At 25.5% G+C, this 17,691-nt stretch overlaps 1 protein-coding gene across 2 annotated transcripts in view; it reads right to left on the reverse strand.

Moving 5' to 3' along the window:
• LOC132923917 (multiple epidermal growth factor-like domains protein 8) overlaps positions 1-17,691 on the reverse strand; it is a 28,902-nt gene that overhangs the window by 10,170 nt on the left and 1,041 nt on the right. For both annotated transcript variants that reach the window (XM_060987923.1, XM_060987922.1), the window contains exons 3-28: positions 13,812-13,975; positions 10,648-10,931; positions 10,392-10,570; positions 10,090-10,316; positions 9,779-9,891; positions 9,479-9,723; positions 8,005-8,268; positions 6,618-6,755; positions 6,372-6,555; positions 6,024-6,304; positions 5,806-5,957; positions 5,521-5,730; positions 5,264-5,458; positions 4,880-5,190; positions 4,632-4,743; positions 4,322-4,574; positions 4,021-4,222; positions 3,648-3,839; positions 3,408-3,584; positions 3,088-3,270; positions 2,766-2,950; positions 2,484-2,695; positions 2,134-2,418; positions 1,838-2,047; positions 476-659; positions 150-331 (exon numbers count right to left, since the gene is read on the reverse strand). In XM_060987923.1, coding sequence (XP_060843906.1) covers positions 150-331; positions 476-659; positions 1,838-2,047; positions 2,134-2,418; positions 2,484-2,695; positions 2,766-2,950; positions 3,088-3,270; positions 3,408-3,584; positions 3,648-3,839; positions 4,021-4,222; positions 4,322-4,574; positions 4,632-4,743; positions 4,880-5,190; positions 5,264-5,458; positions 5,521-5,730; positions 5,806-5,957; positions 6,024-6,304; positions 6,372-6,555; positions 6,618-6,755; positions 8,005-8,268; positions 9,479-9,723; positions 9,779-9,891; positions 10,090-10,316; positions 10,392-10,570; positions 10,648-10,931; positions 13,812-13,975 — 5,324 coding nt within the window. The remainder of the gene's footprint in view (positions 1-149; positions 332-475; positions 660-1,837; positions 2,048-2,133; positions 2,419-2,483; positions 2,696-2,765; positions 2,951-3,087; positions 3,271-3,407; positions 3,585-3,647; positions 3,840-4,020; positions 4,223-4,321; positions 4,575-4,631; positions 4,744-4,879; positions 5,191-5,263; positions 5,459-5,520; positions 5,731-5,805; positions 5,958-6,023; positions 6,305-6,371; positions 6,556-6,617; positions 6,756-8,004; positions 8,269-9,478; positions 9,724-9,778; positions 9,892-10,089; positions 10,317-10,391; positions 10,571-10,647; positions 10,932-13,811; positions 13,976-17,691) is intronic.

Below are 17,691 nucleotides of genomic sequence, written 5' to 3' on the forward strand. Positions count from 1 at the left end.
AGAAAAATTAATAATGTATGTTTAATAAAAATAATATTAGTTTGAATTATGTTGCATATGTGTAAAAAAGTATTATGTTGAACAATCACTTTTTATATTATAATTTATACAATTGCAATTTACAATATTTAAACAAACAAATTACTTACTAGACTATTTTTAGGTGGATTATAATCTTTGAAAATAGGTAAAATAGTCCATATTTGAAATTCATAGTTAAGTGCGAATAATTTATCTGTCATTATTGTTTGATTAACAGAATAAATATATCCACCAAATACATACAAACTATCAGTAGGTCCATGATAAACTGTACTATGACCATAAATACCTAATAATCAAAGTTTTAATTTAGACACAATATACATAGGTATACTTAACAACAAATTAAAATGCATAAATCAGTAATTAATTGGAAAAAAATTATACTATAAAATAATTAAATAATTTAAATGTTTTTTTGTGAAGCTCTTACCAGCTGGTCCATAGCCACTTGTTTTAAGCTTTTTCCAAACCTCTGTTTGCATATCAAACTCCCACACATCTTCAAGGAAGCCCAAATCTGGACTAAAACCTCCAATTAATAAAAGACTTTCTTTATCACCAACTGATCTTAATGTTAGAGTATGGCCAGCCAATGGCGGTGGATCTAATTCTGTCTGAAATATTTAAAGACCGTACAATACATTAATAAAATATAATTGGAAAATCATGTAAATTATAGTTAGTCAAGTTTTGTACATATGTGAAGAGGATGTTATACCCGCATTTGTTGCCTCTGTCTTACTAATGTCCATCATTTTAAAGTGAGTTATAGCTATATAAAATATTATAACTTTAAAATATTCATAACTCTCTTTAAAATGATAGCATATAACAGTGGCGGATTTTCAAAATTTTTCTGAGGAGGGTCCTAAAAAATAATATGTATTTCAAATGTATTATTTTTATTTTTATAAAAATAAATGTGTTATATTATATTATGTTTATGCAGTAAATATACTATATTCAAAAAAAATTATAAAAATAAATATTAAAAACTGTTTTGTTGCAGAATAAACTGATATCATAATTATTATAAGTTAAGGATGAAGACAAAGTTGCTAAATCATACATAGATTTTTTTGTACTAATATCAGCAACATCATTAGGTGAAAGTGGTCTTTTAGTTGATACATTTTCTTTTGAGGTACTAGTTTGATTAACATTTGAAATTTGAATAGGTAAAAAAAATTTATAATGGTTTGGTTTTTATAAACTCACTATTGCAATACTAAAGAATATCGAGAATTAACGTTACGACGGACGATTTTATCTAAACTATTAAAATACGATTGTAAAATATTTTATTATTTCAGTAGATTCTTGATAATCAACCTAGGTACTTATATTTGAAATATATATATATATTATCATGTTATACGGTATACCTACTGCAGGGTCAGACTCTGTGTATGCATTATTTAATTATATATGTATATATCAGTGTCTGGGGGGTCCAGATCCCATGGACCCCCCCCCCCCCCCCCCGTAAATACGCCACTGGCATATAATATTTCCTAGGTAATAATCTTATTTTTAAATTTGATGTGGGTATAATGTCATCTTAATTAAAAGTATTCCATCTGTTTTTACTTCTTTAGAAATTGCCAAATCATAACAATTAAAATACTGTTTGATTTAAATATTTTTAATGTCAAATTAACTATGAAAATACTCCTAATACTCTCAAACAAAAATCAAGAAATTCACTCTAAGTTTACTACACAAATTGTGTACGTTTATAAAATAGAAATTAAATATGTAAATTCCATTTATATATATAATAAATAATTACTTGTATGCCTATCCATCTTTGATCTTTTAAACTAAATTTCCAAAAGTCAGATAAAATCTTCATTGAATATTTGGTAGAGCGACCATAAGCAGTTTGAATTTGTGTTAGACCACCATAGACATATATTTCTCTTCGAGAATGTACTATTTCAGCTGCATGGAAATACCGCCCGTTTGGCATATGAGCATCATTTGTACCATCTACTGTGACCTTTAAATAATAATTATCATATTATAAATAAGTTAAATGTATTTCAAATTTTTTATTTATTTCAGATTTGAATCAGTGAAGCTTACTTGCATCCAAGAATTGTTTTTAGAGTCAAACAAACGAATATCATTTAAAGGACCATGTGATAATGAATAACCACCAAACAACCATAGTTGACCGCGCCTTGTAGCAACCACTGAATGCCCAAATCGAGGCAATGTTTGACGCAAGTGATCTAAATTTTCTGATACGTGAGCTGAGTTAAAAAGATCTGTAAATATAAGTGGTTGTCGCAAATGACTAGATATAGGAACTAAAATTGAACAATCTTCTCCTTCATAAATACTTTCACAAATACAACGACCATATTCCTGATAAATAAATAAAACAATTATAAATTATACTAATTCTTAGAATTTAACAAAAATCTATTTACATGATCACATTTTCCATGGCCTTTGGCTTGATTACAATCATTTGGACATATTAAGTCTTGACAATTTACTCCAGTACTTCCTTTTTGGCATACACAGCGGTTATGATGACATACTCGGGTTGAGGGGCAGGAGTCCGGGCAGCTAAGCACTTGGTATGTAGCATTAAACCCTTCAGTGGGTTCAGACTGCTTGTAATATACAGTCATCACACCTGAATAGTTAATTATTTGTTTAATACAAAATTTAAACTTATCAACATCCTATATAATATGTAAGCTTACCAGTAACTCCTTCTATGGTTAAAGGATACTGAGAATCTCTAGTGCAAAATACACCAAGAGAATGAGCTGGGTGTGTTCTAGACATAGATACAAAATTTGGAAGACCATCATACACATAAACACTGTTCATACCACATGGGACATTTATATCATTATCGATTGTTAACTGTATCACATAAGATCCACTAAAAACATTAACAACAAAATTAAATACTTAGAATATTATTATAATTTTAGAAATTATTATTTTATGACAATTATTTCAAAGTATTATTTATTTATTTTTTTTTTTTAATAAATAGTAAAGGATTAGGGAACTTACATTGCAGTTGAATTATTTCGCATATTTTCTGGATCAATTATCCAGAGACATTCTTTTGATGGTGGACCTTCTAAGCGTGTTTCCCAAGCACTAATCTCTACAGATTTTGATCCAAAACCTTGAGGACCCATACCAGATAAAATACCCCTGGCCATACATTGATGATAACAAACATTTCCGCTTCTATAAAATCAAATCACTATAAAATAACTTTTAAATTTTAAATTAATATATAAATAGTGTTTTTAAATTATCTTGAACCATAAATATTGTTAAATGATTGATTTAAATCTTTAAACAGATTTAATAATAATAATTACTTTGGATCTCCAAAAAATCCTTTCTTGCAAAATTGACAATTATCTCCTTCAGTATAATGTTTACAATAACATTTACCCGAATTAGAATCACAAATACCTAATTGTTCATCGCCATGACCATTACAATCACATTTGTGGCATCCTTCTAGCGATGTTGCATTGCCATAACTTCCAGCCCTAAAAAATAATTATTTAATAAAAATGTGTTTGATATTTTTTTTAAAAATTTATTGGACTTACTTGCAATATTCACAAAACTGTCCAGTGGTCCAATCTTGACACTGGTCACATGTACCAGGCCGTTCATTGCATGTTGAATGATTATTACACCCACAGTTAATTGCACAATCAGCTCCAGTCCATCCGAGATCACATTTGCATGTATAATCAGGTGCTCCAATACAATAGCCATTAAGACATTTATGATAACACCTATAAATTGAATTACTTTTAAGTAAAATGTTTATGTAATGTTTTATTTTTTTCTTTATAAAATATAATGTAGCCAGTATTATACAGGTTCGAAATCAGTAAAAAAAAGTTACAAAACATCAAAGGAAAGTATTTATCAATCTACTGATGATTCAGTATAATACCTGCTTGTGAAACTTACGTTCTTGTACATGAATGTTTTCCATCGCCAATAAAACCTCGTTTACACTGACAGCTATATGAACCTTGTGTATTGGTACATTTGGCTTCTTTATGGCAGTCGTGTAGTCCTAGACCACATTCATCAACATCTGGACATTGTGCATATGCCCAACTTGAGTCTTCTTCATAGGTATTGTTATTCATTATATAGGAACAAGTCCCTGTAAGGTAATACATATACGTAATTAAATATCCATAACATATAAACTGATTGTTAATACACTAATTATAATAGCTTGGATAATTAAATATGGACATACCTATAAATGGTTTACTAAAATCACCTCCAGTACAAATTCCTTGAATTGGGTTACCACTGTCATAACACCATCCACAACCAAGAGTTTTTAGACAACTAGAACAATTCATACTTTTTTCACATGAGGTACATGCTAAGTTAGGTTTATCTATTTGCATCTGTCCTGATCCATAGTAATGAACACTTCTGTCAATCCATTCTCGACATCGTCCAAATTGATATTCCGATGTATATTCGGAAAAATGGAAACATTCCTAAAAATTATAGGATGTAATTAAAAATTGAACTAAAGATAAATAAAAGTACTTTACATTTGTTGCTCGGCACCAAACACATCTACCATTGTCCAAGCAATCAGAACATGAGTGTCTATTTGAACATGGGATAGGACATAAATCAACAGATACTACTCCTTCAGGTAATCTAAATAAAATTAGATAGTGATATAAATAATTAAAACAATAAATTAGTCAGTGTAAATTACTTGTTAATCATGATATAAATCTTCAATAATTTTAATCAAATCATTATTAATACAAAAAATTCTGTGTTAACAAACCTTCCACGTCGTTCACATTTGGCTTCTTGACTCCACCATTCACAATATCCACTTTGAATACAATCAACACAATCTACATGATTAGAACAATTTGGACATAGCTGAGGTGATATAACAAGATACTTCCATTCATTAATATCATTATTATTATGACAAAAAATTGAATCTGTTTGATTTCTTGTGGTACAAACTGATTTTAATTCACACCATGCACAATTAGCATCACTAACACATATGAGACAACTTTGATAACCAGCACATATCGAGCTGTCTCTACTATGATATGGTTCAAGATACTCCATTGTAAAAGGCTATTTATATTAAAAATACAGAATTACATTAACTAATTAAAAACAATTAATAATTAATAATTATTATAAATACCTTTGAATTATTATGTCCTTTATTGTGCTGTAATTCTACAATAGCAGTACCAGTGTTCTGAGAATATGTTATATTTTTATGAGTAGTTAAATCTAATAAGTATCGTTCAGGAGCATGAAATGGTTGATCTTCAGTAGACCACGATGAAAGTTGCAAACATTGCCAACCATCAGCTTTCAATGTTATATTGATTTCCTAATAATTTATTTTAGTCAATAAGAAAAGATAATTAATTTTAGTAATACAAATTTACTTACTGGTTGGTACATATATGGAGATGTCATTATAAGTCTTGTATTTGTATACCGAGAGCATAATTGTAGTTGGTCTTTATGATTGTCCCACATCTGAGGAAATCGCAAAAATCCAGAAAGCCTTACAATCATTGTACCACCAATTGAGAGATCAGCCCGTGACATTGGTAAATGGGTTGAAACATCAATGATACTAGTATTAACTACTGATACCTATAACAATTATTAATTATTTTAAAATTTTAAGTAATAATCAAAATGATTAATGTATAGAAAAATTGAATTTACTAAATCTGGCTGGGAAAAATTTGCAGGATGTAAATATTTGAAAAAAGTCAATCCTGATCTTCTATCTAAAGCTCTGCAATTGTCTGGATAAGCAACTTCTATTCCTCCGCCATTAAAAATATTGTTATGTAGACCACATACCTCATAATTATCTGTACAAATAATAACATTTTTTTATGTTATATAATAGTAAATTTCAAGTAAAGAATGGAATTTACCATTTTTATGATGACATCGACCATCTTGTATACACCAAACACATCGACCTAATTGCATAATATGAGCAACTGAAGTGGTTGATTGATTATTGTTGAAAGGAGTACTTTCTCCATGAATTAGGCATGAATGACAATCAGTTAATGCAGAACAGATACCCGGGCATCTGGTTGTTTGTAAATTGGTTGTACAATTTATACCCCCATTGCGTCCATAGCAAGTATCGTCAGAAGAACACCACCCGCATTCAGGATTTGCCGTACATTCTTGAAGACCTTTATGTCTAAATATTAATTTTATTATTAATATTATTTTAGAGTAAATATTTATATTTTTTTAATATTTATTACCTCAAGCACATAAGTTCTAAGTGATAGGAATCATTTCCAGTAGGAACTAACGTTGGTGGTAAAACAAACGCTAATAAATCTGAGTTTATGTTTCCGCGATAACCACCAACAATAAGTAATGTGTTTCCGTTTCGAACATCAGAACCATGTCCAAATACACCAAACGTTTTCTTACGAGTGAACTCTGTAATATATGTATTAACAATTGAAATTGTAGAAAAAATAAAGAAACATTTCTTCATTAACCTTTTGAAGATAAACCAAGAACATCTCGACTAAGCCATGTGTTACAACCAAGATGATAGAGGTATATTTCATTGTCATAACAAATTTCTTCTTTGGCATGTCTATGTGTATATCCTCCAAAGACAACAATGTAATTTCCTAAAATTAAAAGATTTGATAAAATCTGAGATATTGTTTTAATTTATTTATTCATTATAGGTTTAGTAACTCACACAAAGACTTACAAATATTAAAAATACATTCAATAAACATTTAAATAGTTAAGCTTTAAATAAGACTAAACACATTAATAACAAAGAACATGATAGTGACCAAGCGAATTGAACATCTATTTTGCTTTGATAACTCAAGGGTAGTTGAGTAATGGGTTATAAATAAAAATTATTTTCATCAGTTTACTTATTGAAAGTAATTAAATCGATAAATTTTAATATCTAAAGCTACAAGTAAAAAATCTTAGTAAAAAAACGTTGTTGAATAATTTTAAAAGCATTATTATTGTATGACAAATGTTGACTTACGATTCCTGAGATTTTTTATAAATAATGTGGTTATTATTGAGTACTAGGTGTCTAGGTATATTAGTCAGCAAAATGTTATATCAAAAAAATTATAATTATAATTGTAAATATTTATTTATTTTAAAACTTAAAGTTCCATGTTTATTTTAAACTGGTAAATCATGTTCCATGTTAAAGTAAGAATTAAGTTAGGTTTGGTATAAAAATGTGGTAGATATAAATATAGGGATGATCAAAAGTTAGAACACTGAATTTTAAAAGAGTATTGAGAAAGTTAAAATTAAGATTGTCTGTTATTAGGGTTTTAAAATTTCATGAAATATTTCATTTCAATTATATCTTTAAGTTTATAATTACGTCAACTTGCAAATGAACAATTTTTAAAAGTTGGTTTATTGTGTGAAATAAAGAAAATATGTATAATAATAATAATAACCAATAAGGATCCAATTAATAATATAAGTATGAAGTGATAAATTCTAGGGCTCGGAAGTTGTTGTATTTACGTTTGGACTATTTGATTAGCGAGCTAAAAATCTTTTTCCAGACACTACAAAAAAAATATCAAAAATGTATAGTGCATATTTACTATCAATATTTTCTGTGTATAATCAATATATTATTTATAATCAACAATAACAAAACACGTTTAAAACAGAAAAAATATTTTTCAATATTTCAAAAAGAGTGAAATTTTCAATTTTAAATATTTCAATATATATTTCAGTATATTTAAATTTAAAAAAACCCTAACAGATATTTAAACATATATAATATACATCTATTATTCTATATACTACCAAATATGTTACATAGTTCTAAAGAGTGCTTCAAATGGAATTATTAATATGAGTCAGTATACAAACCCATTATGTTTGCTGAGTGAAAAGCTCGTTCATTGGGTACATTTGATGCTGGATATTTAATTTCAGACCAATGCTGTGTTGGTATATTAAAAATAAACATACGATCACTAAGTTTTGAAAACCACGATGCACTTGTGACTATTCCACCATAAATAATGAGAGATTGAGAGCGAATATCATACACCGTCGAATGAGCTGCGACCCGAAAATTTAATTCTTTACCACCTCTTGGTTTAATTTCTTTCCATTGTTCGTTTTCATCATCTAAATGAAAAGAAAAAAAACATTTGATTTTAAAATTAGAGAATAATAAAATTATTATTTTTATTTTTACAGTATTGATAATTTATAAAGATATTTGACGTAAAAGTAAATTGACTAACTGTTTAAGTAAATAGCAAAAAAGGGGAAAAGTAGATAACTACCATGCTGGACTAGAGTGCACCTTGATGTATATGTTAAATTTTAATTTAACAATTTAATATATTATGCCTATATATTTTATGTTGTATTTATATTATTACTATTGTAATAATTCACTTTATTGTTAGTAATGATAAATTGAATTAATTGAGATAAGTGCTTATATATTTTTTAGATTTTAAGTTTAAAAATAAATTACTTATTAGGAATCTTGAATTAAAGTTTCAAGCCTTAACTTTAAAATTGAACGTTTTACATTTTTAACGACAAAATAATTTGCAAATCAAACTTTTTTCTTCAAATATTTATAAAAAAAGTTATATCTATATACTTAACTTAATTTTTAAATAGTTTTAATAAAAAAATTTAAGAAACTTTGTATTATATGTTAAAGACATTTTTTGAATGAGTTCTCTTTATTCATAATTATTAATAAAACTAAAAAAAATCAAAAATGTCAAATTATTATTTATTTATATACTTAAACAGCCAAACAGGTGATGCCCAAGAAAGAAAATAAAGCACAATGTCGTTCTAAAGTTTTAAATGAAAAATTAATATTATAATAAAAACAAAGAAATTAATAAATATCAATAAATAATTCAAAATGAATTAATAAATTATACTATATATATATAATGCTAATATAAACATTTGGTGAAAATTTTAAGTACCTACAGTGATTTATTTTTGAAATACAACATGTAAGAAAATTGATTTTGTAGAAAAATCTGTTTTATCTAATATTGTTTAGTTTTTGCCAATTATTAAAAAAAATACTAGAATATTTTACTTTTTGCTTTTGAAATGTATTTATTATAAATTATTTTGTTTTCTTATAAAATTAAATAATAGGAAACTTTTTTACTAAGCCATGAATAAATTGAAAATACTAAAAGTAATAGTAAAATTTAACAATTGAAAACACGTTTTTTTGAAGATAGAAAATATTTAAATACTTAATTTAATTATTTTATTGATTATAATTTGTTGTTAATATTTATTTAATATCATGCATTTTATATTAAATTCATAAATTATATAATGTTACCTGTATTAAGTTGAATAGAAAATATCTTAGAAGAAAAATATCCTTTGCTATTACTACCGCCAACTAAATAAACAGTATTTGTATGTTCCACATATGTTAGAGTATGTCTTGTAAGTGCAGGTGGAATTACTATTGAATGTTGGGCTCGTAAAAACCATTTTTTTGTAAATATATTATAAAACCATAATTCTCCTGATAAACCCTTTTTTAGTTTACCACCATACATAAGAAATCCTCCATTGTACCTAAAAAAATTAAATTAGAGTATTTATTTATATATTTTTATAAAATATATCTCACTTTGTTGCTGCATGACCAAAGCGTGGTGCCGGTAATCGTTTTTCTTTAATTTCATTTAATATATGTTCATTATTTTCATCATAAGGAAACTCAAATGGTGAATGACGAGTATTCTAAATTATGAAAAAAAGCACATTTAGTAACTAACAATTATAAACATTATATACAACTCAGTACATATAATTAAAGGCACAAGTAGTCAAAAATATTTAAATGTAATGGACAATTTAAATAAATTAGTTTTTCTCTTATTTGTTCAGATTGGGTTGTAAATGATACACTTATATATTATATTGATAAAACCAAATTACATCATTTTGATGTTCAAGGAACGTTGAATCGTCAGCTAATGATACAAAAATATCGTGTAATACAGCAGACCACGTTTTGTTCCGTCTATGTTCATTTACACGACTAGTATTATCAGAGGATGAGTATTTTGATCGATTTGTTCCAATAGTTGTGTCTCCTAATTTTGCAGTCATCAAAGCATTTATTGTGGCTGATCCAATAGAATTGACTGTTGTGTGTAAAGGATCTATAAGAGTACAGTAAACAAAAATAAATATTAAAATAACAAATACCAATTTATTAAAGAATAAAAATATTTTACCTATAACATTATCATTTCGATCATACCACATAGAAGTATTAAACCGAAATACAACAAGATCACCCAGAATATTATTTAAATCATATCCGCCAAAAATGTATAAAGAATCAACTTCAGAAATATACACAGCTGAATGAGCAGCTCTTGGATGTATGCCTCCCTGATACAAATCATGCCATCTGAAATTCAATAAGTAATGACATTTTATAAGTTGTAAGATAATACTTTAAAATTGAAAGAATAAAAAATATCAAACCTATTCCCTGTAGAATCGGAACTATTCAATGTGCAACCCATTCCTGAATAGTTTTGTAGACAATGGCATCGACCTTGTTTACACATGCCTCTGTTTGGTTCACCACATTTATCGGGGCATAGTTCAGTTCCGCAGTCAGGTCCACCCCATTCATTATCACATACACAAAAATTTCTAAGGCAAAATCCATGACTTGAACAATTTCTTGGACAATCAGATACATAATAGGAAGCTTCAAAACCTTCTAATGCATAATTTGTATCGCTGAATAACAATATCAACATCTAAACGTAAAAAAACAAAATCATCTTAAATAAATTAAATAGTAATAAAAATAATAAGAATAGTCATGAATTTTTCAAAAATATTTTTAGTAAAGAAAATGAATGTTTAATAATAATGAATAATTTTAATTGAATCATATATTAGATAACTGTAATTAAAATGTATCACATCAAAATTAAAACTGCTATTTTAAGTGATCCAGAATTATAATCTTTATATTTGAAATTTGATATCTTACTAAATAATAATTTTTGGATATTCATGTATAGTATATATATATTTAATAGAATATAAAAAAATAATAAATAAAAAATGTATTAGTTATAATGTTTTAAGTTAGAAGGACTATTTAATGATAGAACAGAGTTTGTGAAAATGAATAAAACAGTGACCTTTAATTATTTTTCATAACTAAATTTTTAATTATTATAGTTAGTTAAATTTGTAATAATTTATTTTACATTCATAGACATTTTTAAGAAAATTATTTCTATTAGGCGTAACAGTAAAAATACAAGTTAGTAAATAACAAAAATATAACCCACAGATCTATATAATTCCCATGTAAAATAATAAAACATTAAATGAGTAAAACGTTAGACGTAGTAAAAGAGGATGTATATCATACAGCAACATTTTTAACACAAAGACAGAAACGCAACAATTAATTATAATACTAAATAAAAATACTAACTACTATGTTGATATGAATATCTTAAGAGGATTTAATATTGGCAATGTTTTTCTATCACAATGAACTTATCTTATGTCAATTTTACCAAATAACCAAGTACATAAAAGAATAAAATGTTGAAGCATTTTTATATTTGTTATGTTTCTTGAGTACAATTTGTTCACAATTTTAAAATTGAATACTTCAAATACATTTTTAACTCTTCAAAATTAAATTTTTAAATATTTAATATTAATAATTTAATAACATTAAATTTTACTGGATAAATAATAAATTAGTAAATTTAATTGATAAAAGATTGATACTCTAAGTCTGAGACAACTACATTGGCATATTTAGGATTTTGTGTTAGAATATGCGTTGGCAAACATATATTTCCTTGACAGGGTACACTTATCACTACTATTTCACAAAAATGATAAACATTTATATACTTTTTATTAATAAGTACCTATACATAAATATATAAATCTGTTCTTTTGTTTTAAAGATTTATTATTCATAGGTAATTAATTTTTTATAAAATGAAGAAAACTATGAAAATACAATAGGTAGTACCTATTGATAAATATACAAATTTATATGTAGGATGAAATCAGTAAAAAATAATTTACCAGCCAGTGCTCCGAACTTAAGGGTCTCAGAGCCTCCTCAATGCAGCTACTAAAGAAGGGCCCTTTTTTGGTACTTAGCCCGGAGCCTAGGCTTGAAAAAGGTAAAGGCCGCTGGGCAGCTACCTCAAAAAAAAAAAAAAGTTTGCCTAGGTGGAAGTTTGGTACTGGCACTAGCGCGAGTGTTCAACTATAATGAGTAATAAATTATTATGTTGGATTAAAAATAAAATATTGCAATAATAAAATATAAAACTCGTATTTTATTGTTTAAGTTTTATTATTATTTGTATTTCATTTAATTATTGAAAGTGATTGTTTAGATTGTCTATTTATATATACATGCCTTCGCCCTGCAATATGTTTTGAAATAGCAGCCAAACAGTTAACACTTATTATTAAAATAATGATAATAGCCAGATCGCTATTGACAATAATGATGATTGACAGCATTTTACAATTTACGATACAAATTGTTTTCAATCATTTACATATTTAGCAGTAATTTGTGTATAGACTAGGAGCATCAACCATAATATTTCCAAATTCTTAATATATCAATATTCAATATTATAATAAAGTGTAGCGTTTTCAATAATTTTATTCTGTATTTCTATAATATACGTATGAAATTATTAAATTTACTAGTAAAAAAAAGACCAAAGGGGATCTATCCCCCCCACCATAATTACACCGCTGAAAACAAAATAGTTAACCTCTTATTGACGTGTGTATGCACTGTGGGAGTATTCCACTTCTTCTTTTATATTTCATTTACACATACACTAATTAACACCAATCAAATTATATACCAAGCAAAATACCCAATTTACCTCAGGTAGATTATATAAAAAACCATTGATTTTCACTATCAGTGACTAGACTCTTAAACACAGTACACAGCTTTTAGCTTAATGATAAGACAAAAAAGCTTAGATAAACTATCTAAGTTATTTTTAATTTTAAAACATCAATAAAACATCAAATAAAAAAAAATTAACTCTGTATAATAAAGTATTTGAAAGTAATTAACAATGCGTTTGAGTATAAGTATTTTAATACATTTGTAATGTGTCATTAGGTATTTAAATGTTTTAAATCATAAAAAATAAATACTTTAAAGATATTATACAGATTTAAAATAGAGTAAATAGGCGCTTTAAAATAATTATGGTAATATTTTATAATAATGTTTTTATCTTATTTGGTCATCATTGCCTGTCTACTGTTGTTGAAAATTACCATAAGAAATTGTCATTGATGTTTCCATCCTATATTATTTCTATATTTAATTTTATTCCTCCGATTGTCAATAATTTCAGTAATAAATATATATCTTGAAATACGAATTGTTCATAGTTTGTCATTTTGAAAAGGACATTTTTTTAAATTGGTACCAAATTAATTTGTTTATATAAAAATAGCCACCAAAAATATTGATTTCATATACTTTTTAAAATTTTAAATATTGTAAATATTATAATATGTATAAAATATTTAAACTGATATTTTGTAAACCACATAATTATTATTTTTAAATTGTTATCATGATATATTGAGGCAAAAATACTTACAAAACCTGATGATGCTAATATTGACTGAGGTTGATTCTTTCCACTATAACTTCCAAGGAGGGGTGAATTAAATGAATCTCCATCATAAACAAATACATAGTCATAAGAGCATTCTGTATTTAGAGTCTTGAACTCCAAAGTAATAAACTGATTTGTACTATTTGCTAAGATAAAACAAAAAAAAAATTACAGCTAAAACATTAATTTTTGTAAGTCTGTAAATATATTAACAAGTAAATTAAGAACTTTTTAGAAGTTTATATATTTAACATGTTTAATCAAAGTATAATATTATAGATAAAATTAATTTTGTATGATTAATTTTTGAACAAAAAAGTTTTAACAATCAGGCATTTATTAAACTATAAATATTAGCAAATTTTTACTTGAACCATTAATTATTATAATATATTATATATAATCATATATTAACAATTAAATATTATCATATAATAAATATACCATAATATAAAAAAAAACTTTAAAAAGGTGCAATAAAGTTTGACGATAAGATTAAAAGATAAAATGAAAAAAAGTTTTAGTGTTATTATTATTATTGTACCATTGTGTTGAGTATTAAATAAATTTATTATCTTATTATTTACTTATTTATAGTATAATTTATGTTACCTTGTAAATGTAATTTAATTTATTTTAAATTATGTGAAGAACAATGAATATACTGGTATTACAATGTGTGTTCTTATTTTTATGTCTGTTAAACAATAACGATTTTAGTTACTTTGTTGTAATTCAAAAATAATATTAATGGAGGGCTTGAAATTGTAGGGTAAATTATTACATTTTATAAACATAATGCAATTTTCAAAACATTTAGGTTCATTTTAATCTAATGCTTATTTATACAATAAACCTATTCACACCATTTTCATCAATCAATACCAAATATAAACCGAGTGAAAAACATAATAAATGCGATAAATTATCTGAACGTACAAGCAAGTTAGATAAATTATTACAAAAATTATCAGTCATTATTTGTTTATATTTGGAACTTTAAGTGTTCGAATAATTTATAGTTTTTAATTTGAGTAATCGAGATTTTTGCAAGGGAATGGCATTTATTTTGTCTTATCAAGGTTTTTGATTTATCAAAGTTCGACAGTATATATATATTTTAAATAAATACAGTGAGTTCCGCTTAATCTTAATGTGATCACTGGTTTATAGAATCAACCGTTTGTTGGAATCAAAATTGAAAATCCCAAACCAGTTCTTATGTTACTAATGTTAAATTAACCTTTTATTAGAATCACCAAGTACCGGATAATTGAATCATTTTTAAGAACATTCAAATTGTTTTAATGGTATTTCAAACTTTCACTAAAAAGAAACAAAAATTGTTTTGAAAAAGTTAAAAAGAGCTTTTCTTAAATATGTCGAAAACGATACTTTTCAGTTGTTCAAAAAGTTATAGGCACAAATGTGCAATATGTACATACATTATTATTTATTTATTTTTAAATAATTAAAAATCATGTATATATTATATTAACTGAGTATGGATTTTAATTTCAGGTTAATATGAAAATGAAATTAGTAGATTCTCAAGTACAATCAAAAATAGATAGTTTCTATACTTTATTTTAATTTTAATTTAATTTTAAAAATACACATAAATATAAACTCATTAATAAAAAAATATGTTTTATGGAATCAAAACGATCTGAACCAATGTGATCACATTAAGCAGAACTTACTGTATATAATTAAATATTAATAATATATTAAATGCAATTTTTTTGTTAAAAATTTATTGAACTTTTCTTATTAGTAATACTCAAATAAATTACTACGTTATAATAGTCATAGACATAAATATGTTATAAAATATTCATAGTAATATAGACTGATAGATAGCCTTCACCTAATCCTAACCTGGCTACTTTACAGCAGAGCAGTTATCTACTTTCTCCCTTTCTAAAATTGTAAACCATTTAATACTTGGATTTTGAAAATAAATAATGTTAAAAATGTTTATATAAAAATTTAATTTAAAAAGAATATTTTCACCATGAAATCAATTCAGTATCAAGTATCAATACATTTTTGTACAGTTTTAACAGTAAATTTATTTATCAAGGCTTAACTAGACAGAATAAGAAATAAATAATGATTTTTTTTTAACACTAAAATATATGGTCTAAAATCCAAAAATTACATTTTTATTAGCCTAATTACAAAGAACTATAAGATAAAACAAAATAGAAAAAAAATATTGTATCTACTTAAGATTTAAAGTTCAATAATTTTACCACAAAATATAAATTGTTATTATGAATTATGTAATAAAATATGATGTTTTCCTATTAATTGAGACTAGACAACCAACTAATTGTACAGTGTATTACAATCTGGCTATTCAGATTAACTAAATGTACCACTTTTTCTGTTATCATAGACTCAGTATTTTGCACATGATCAAGGAATCAAGATATAGTTTCTATATAGTTATTAGGATTATTATTAAAACATAAATTAGAATATATTAATTAATTAATCCATTAGCTAAATACCATATTCTTGAAGCAATTTAAAACTACTTCTTATACAAAGTTAAGTAGAGTACAAATAAATATTGAATTAATAAATATTTATAATAACCAGAGCCGTAGCAATGTTCATTTGTGCTCCTGGCCATTTAACATATTTTCGCCCTTGTAAAAATTATTTATCCCCCTTTCTCGCTCACGTACTTACACATTTAAAAGATTTATACATTCGTTATTTTATTTTATTTTTATTAGCTATTATAATAATTATTATATTTAATAAGAAAAAAAACACTGCCAAACTTATTATAACCTTATATAATAATTTAAAAGATAATTATACTTTTATACATTTCAAAATTTCACTTTTCGTGTTTTTTTAGTAGAAAATTTATCTATAATGTTAAAATACATTTTTGAAGCCAATTCGTGTTCAATCGATATAATACTCATATTTGTCAATTTTTCCTGTGACATTGTAGACCTTAGATAGTTCTTAATAATTTTCAGTTTTAAAACTTCTTTCTCAAGTTTTTCCTTTCATGGACTGATATAAAAAGACTAAATACTAAAATAGGAGTAGTTATCTACCACCTATAAATATGAATAAATTGATGAAGGTCTTTAAATTATAAAAATAAAACATTTAGAATCCTAATTTTAAATTAAACATGCAACTATGAGTTAATAATAATAATCGATTTTGAAAATCATTATATTAACAATTACACAAAACATAACACATTATCGGCAACTAACAGTTCTTAAAATATCATTCGGGCACTGGTGTCTCGGTGTTATATTATAATGATGTGTATTATTTTGTGAACACTTGTAAATTGTAATATTTTTGTACACAATACGCCATAATAAAGTACTATAGCGTAGCTATTCTAGTATAATTATTTTGCCCATATTCTAAATAAAATTTATGTTATTAATAATTAGTATAATATATGGTATATTTTATTTTGAATTTTATGCCCCTTTTTTCGTTGCGCCCCTGGCCTGGGCCAGTATTCCCAAGCCCTAGCTACGGGTCTGATAATAACTTAATAAATTGAATTAAACTAAAAATGGATTTTTGTTCAATCAATAACCATTTGAGTGGCTGAGGATTAATATTTTGGAAACTTTAAAAATCATTAAAAATTATGCAAAGGTATAAGTGTTTAAATAAATGTAAGTATATAAAAAAATAATAACTTAAGTTATTGAGTTAATGTTAAGAAAATTAGTTTATAATATAATAGTTAACTTACAATTTATATACTTCTAAAAGCTTTAAGTTAATAGGGAGAAAAATATTACTTAACTCTATTGAAAAAAGTTAAATAATTTTTCACCAAAAACTGGCAACTTTTAAA

This window comes from Rhopalosiphum padi, chromosome 3, assembly GCF_020882245.1.
Source record: "Rhopalosiphum padi isolate XX-2018 chromosome 3, ASM2088224v1, whole genome shotgun sequence".
Taxonomy (NCBI): Eukaryota; Metazoa; Arthropoda; class Insecta; order Hemiptera; family Aphididae; genus Rhopalosiphum; species Rhopalosiphum padi.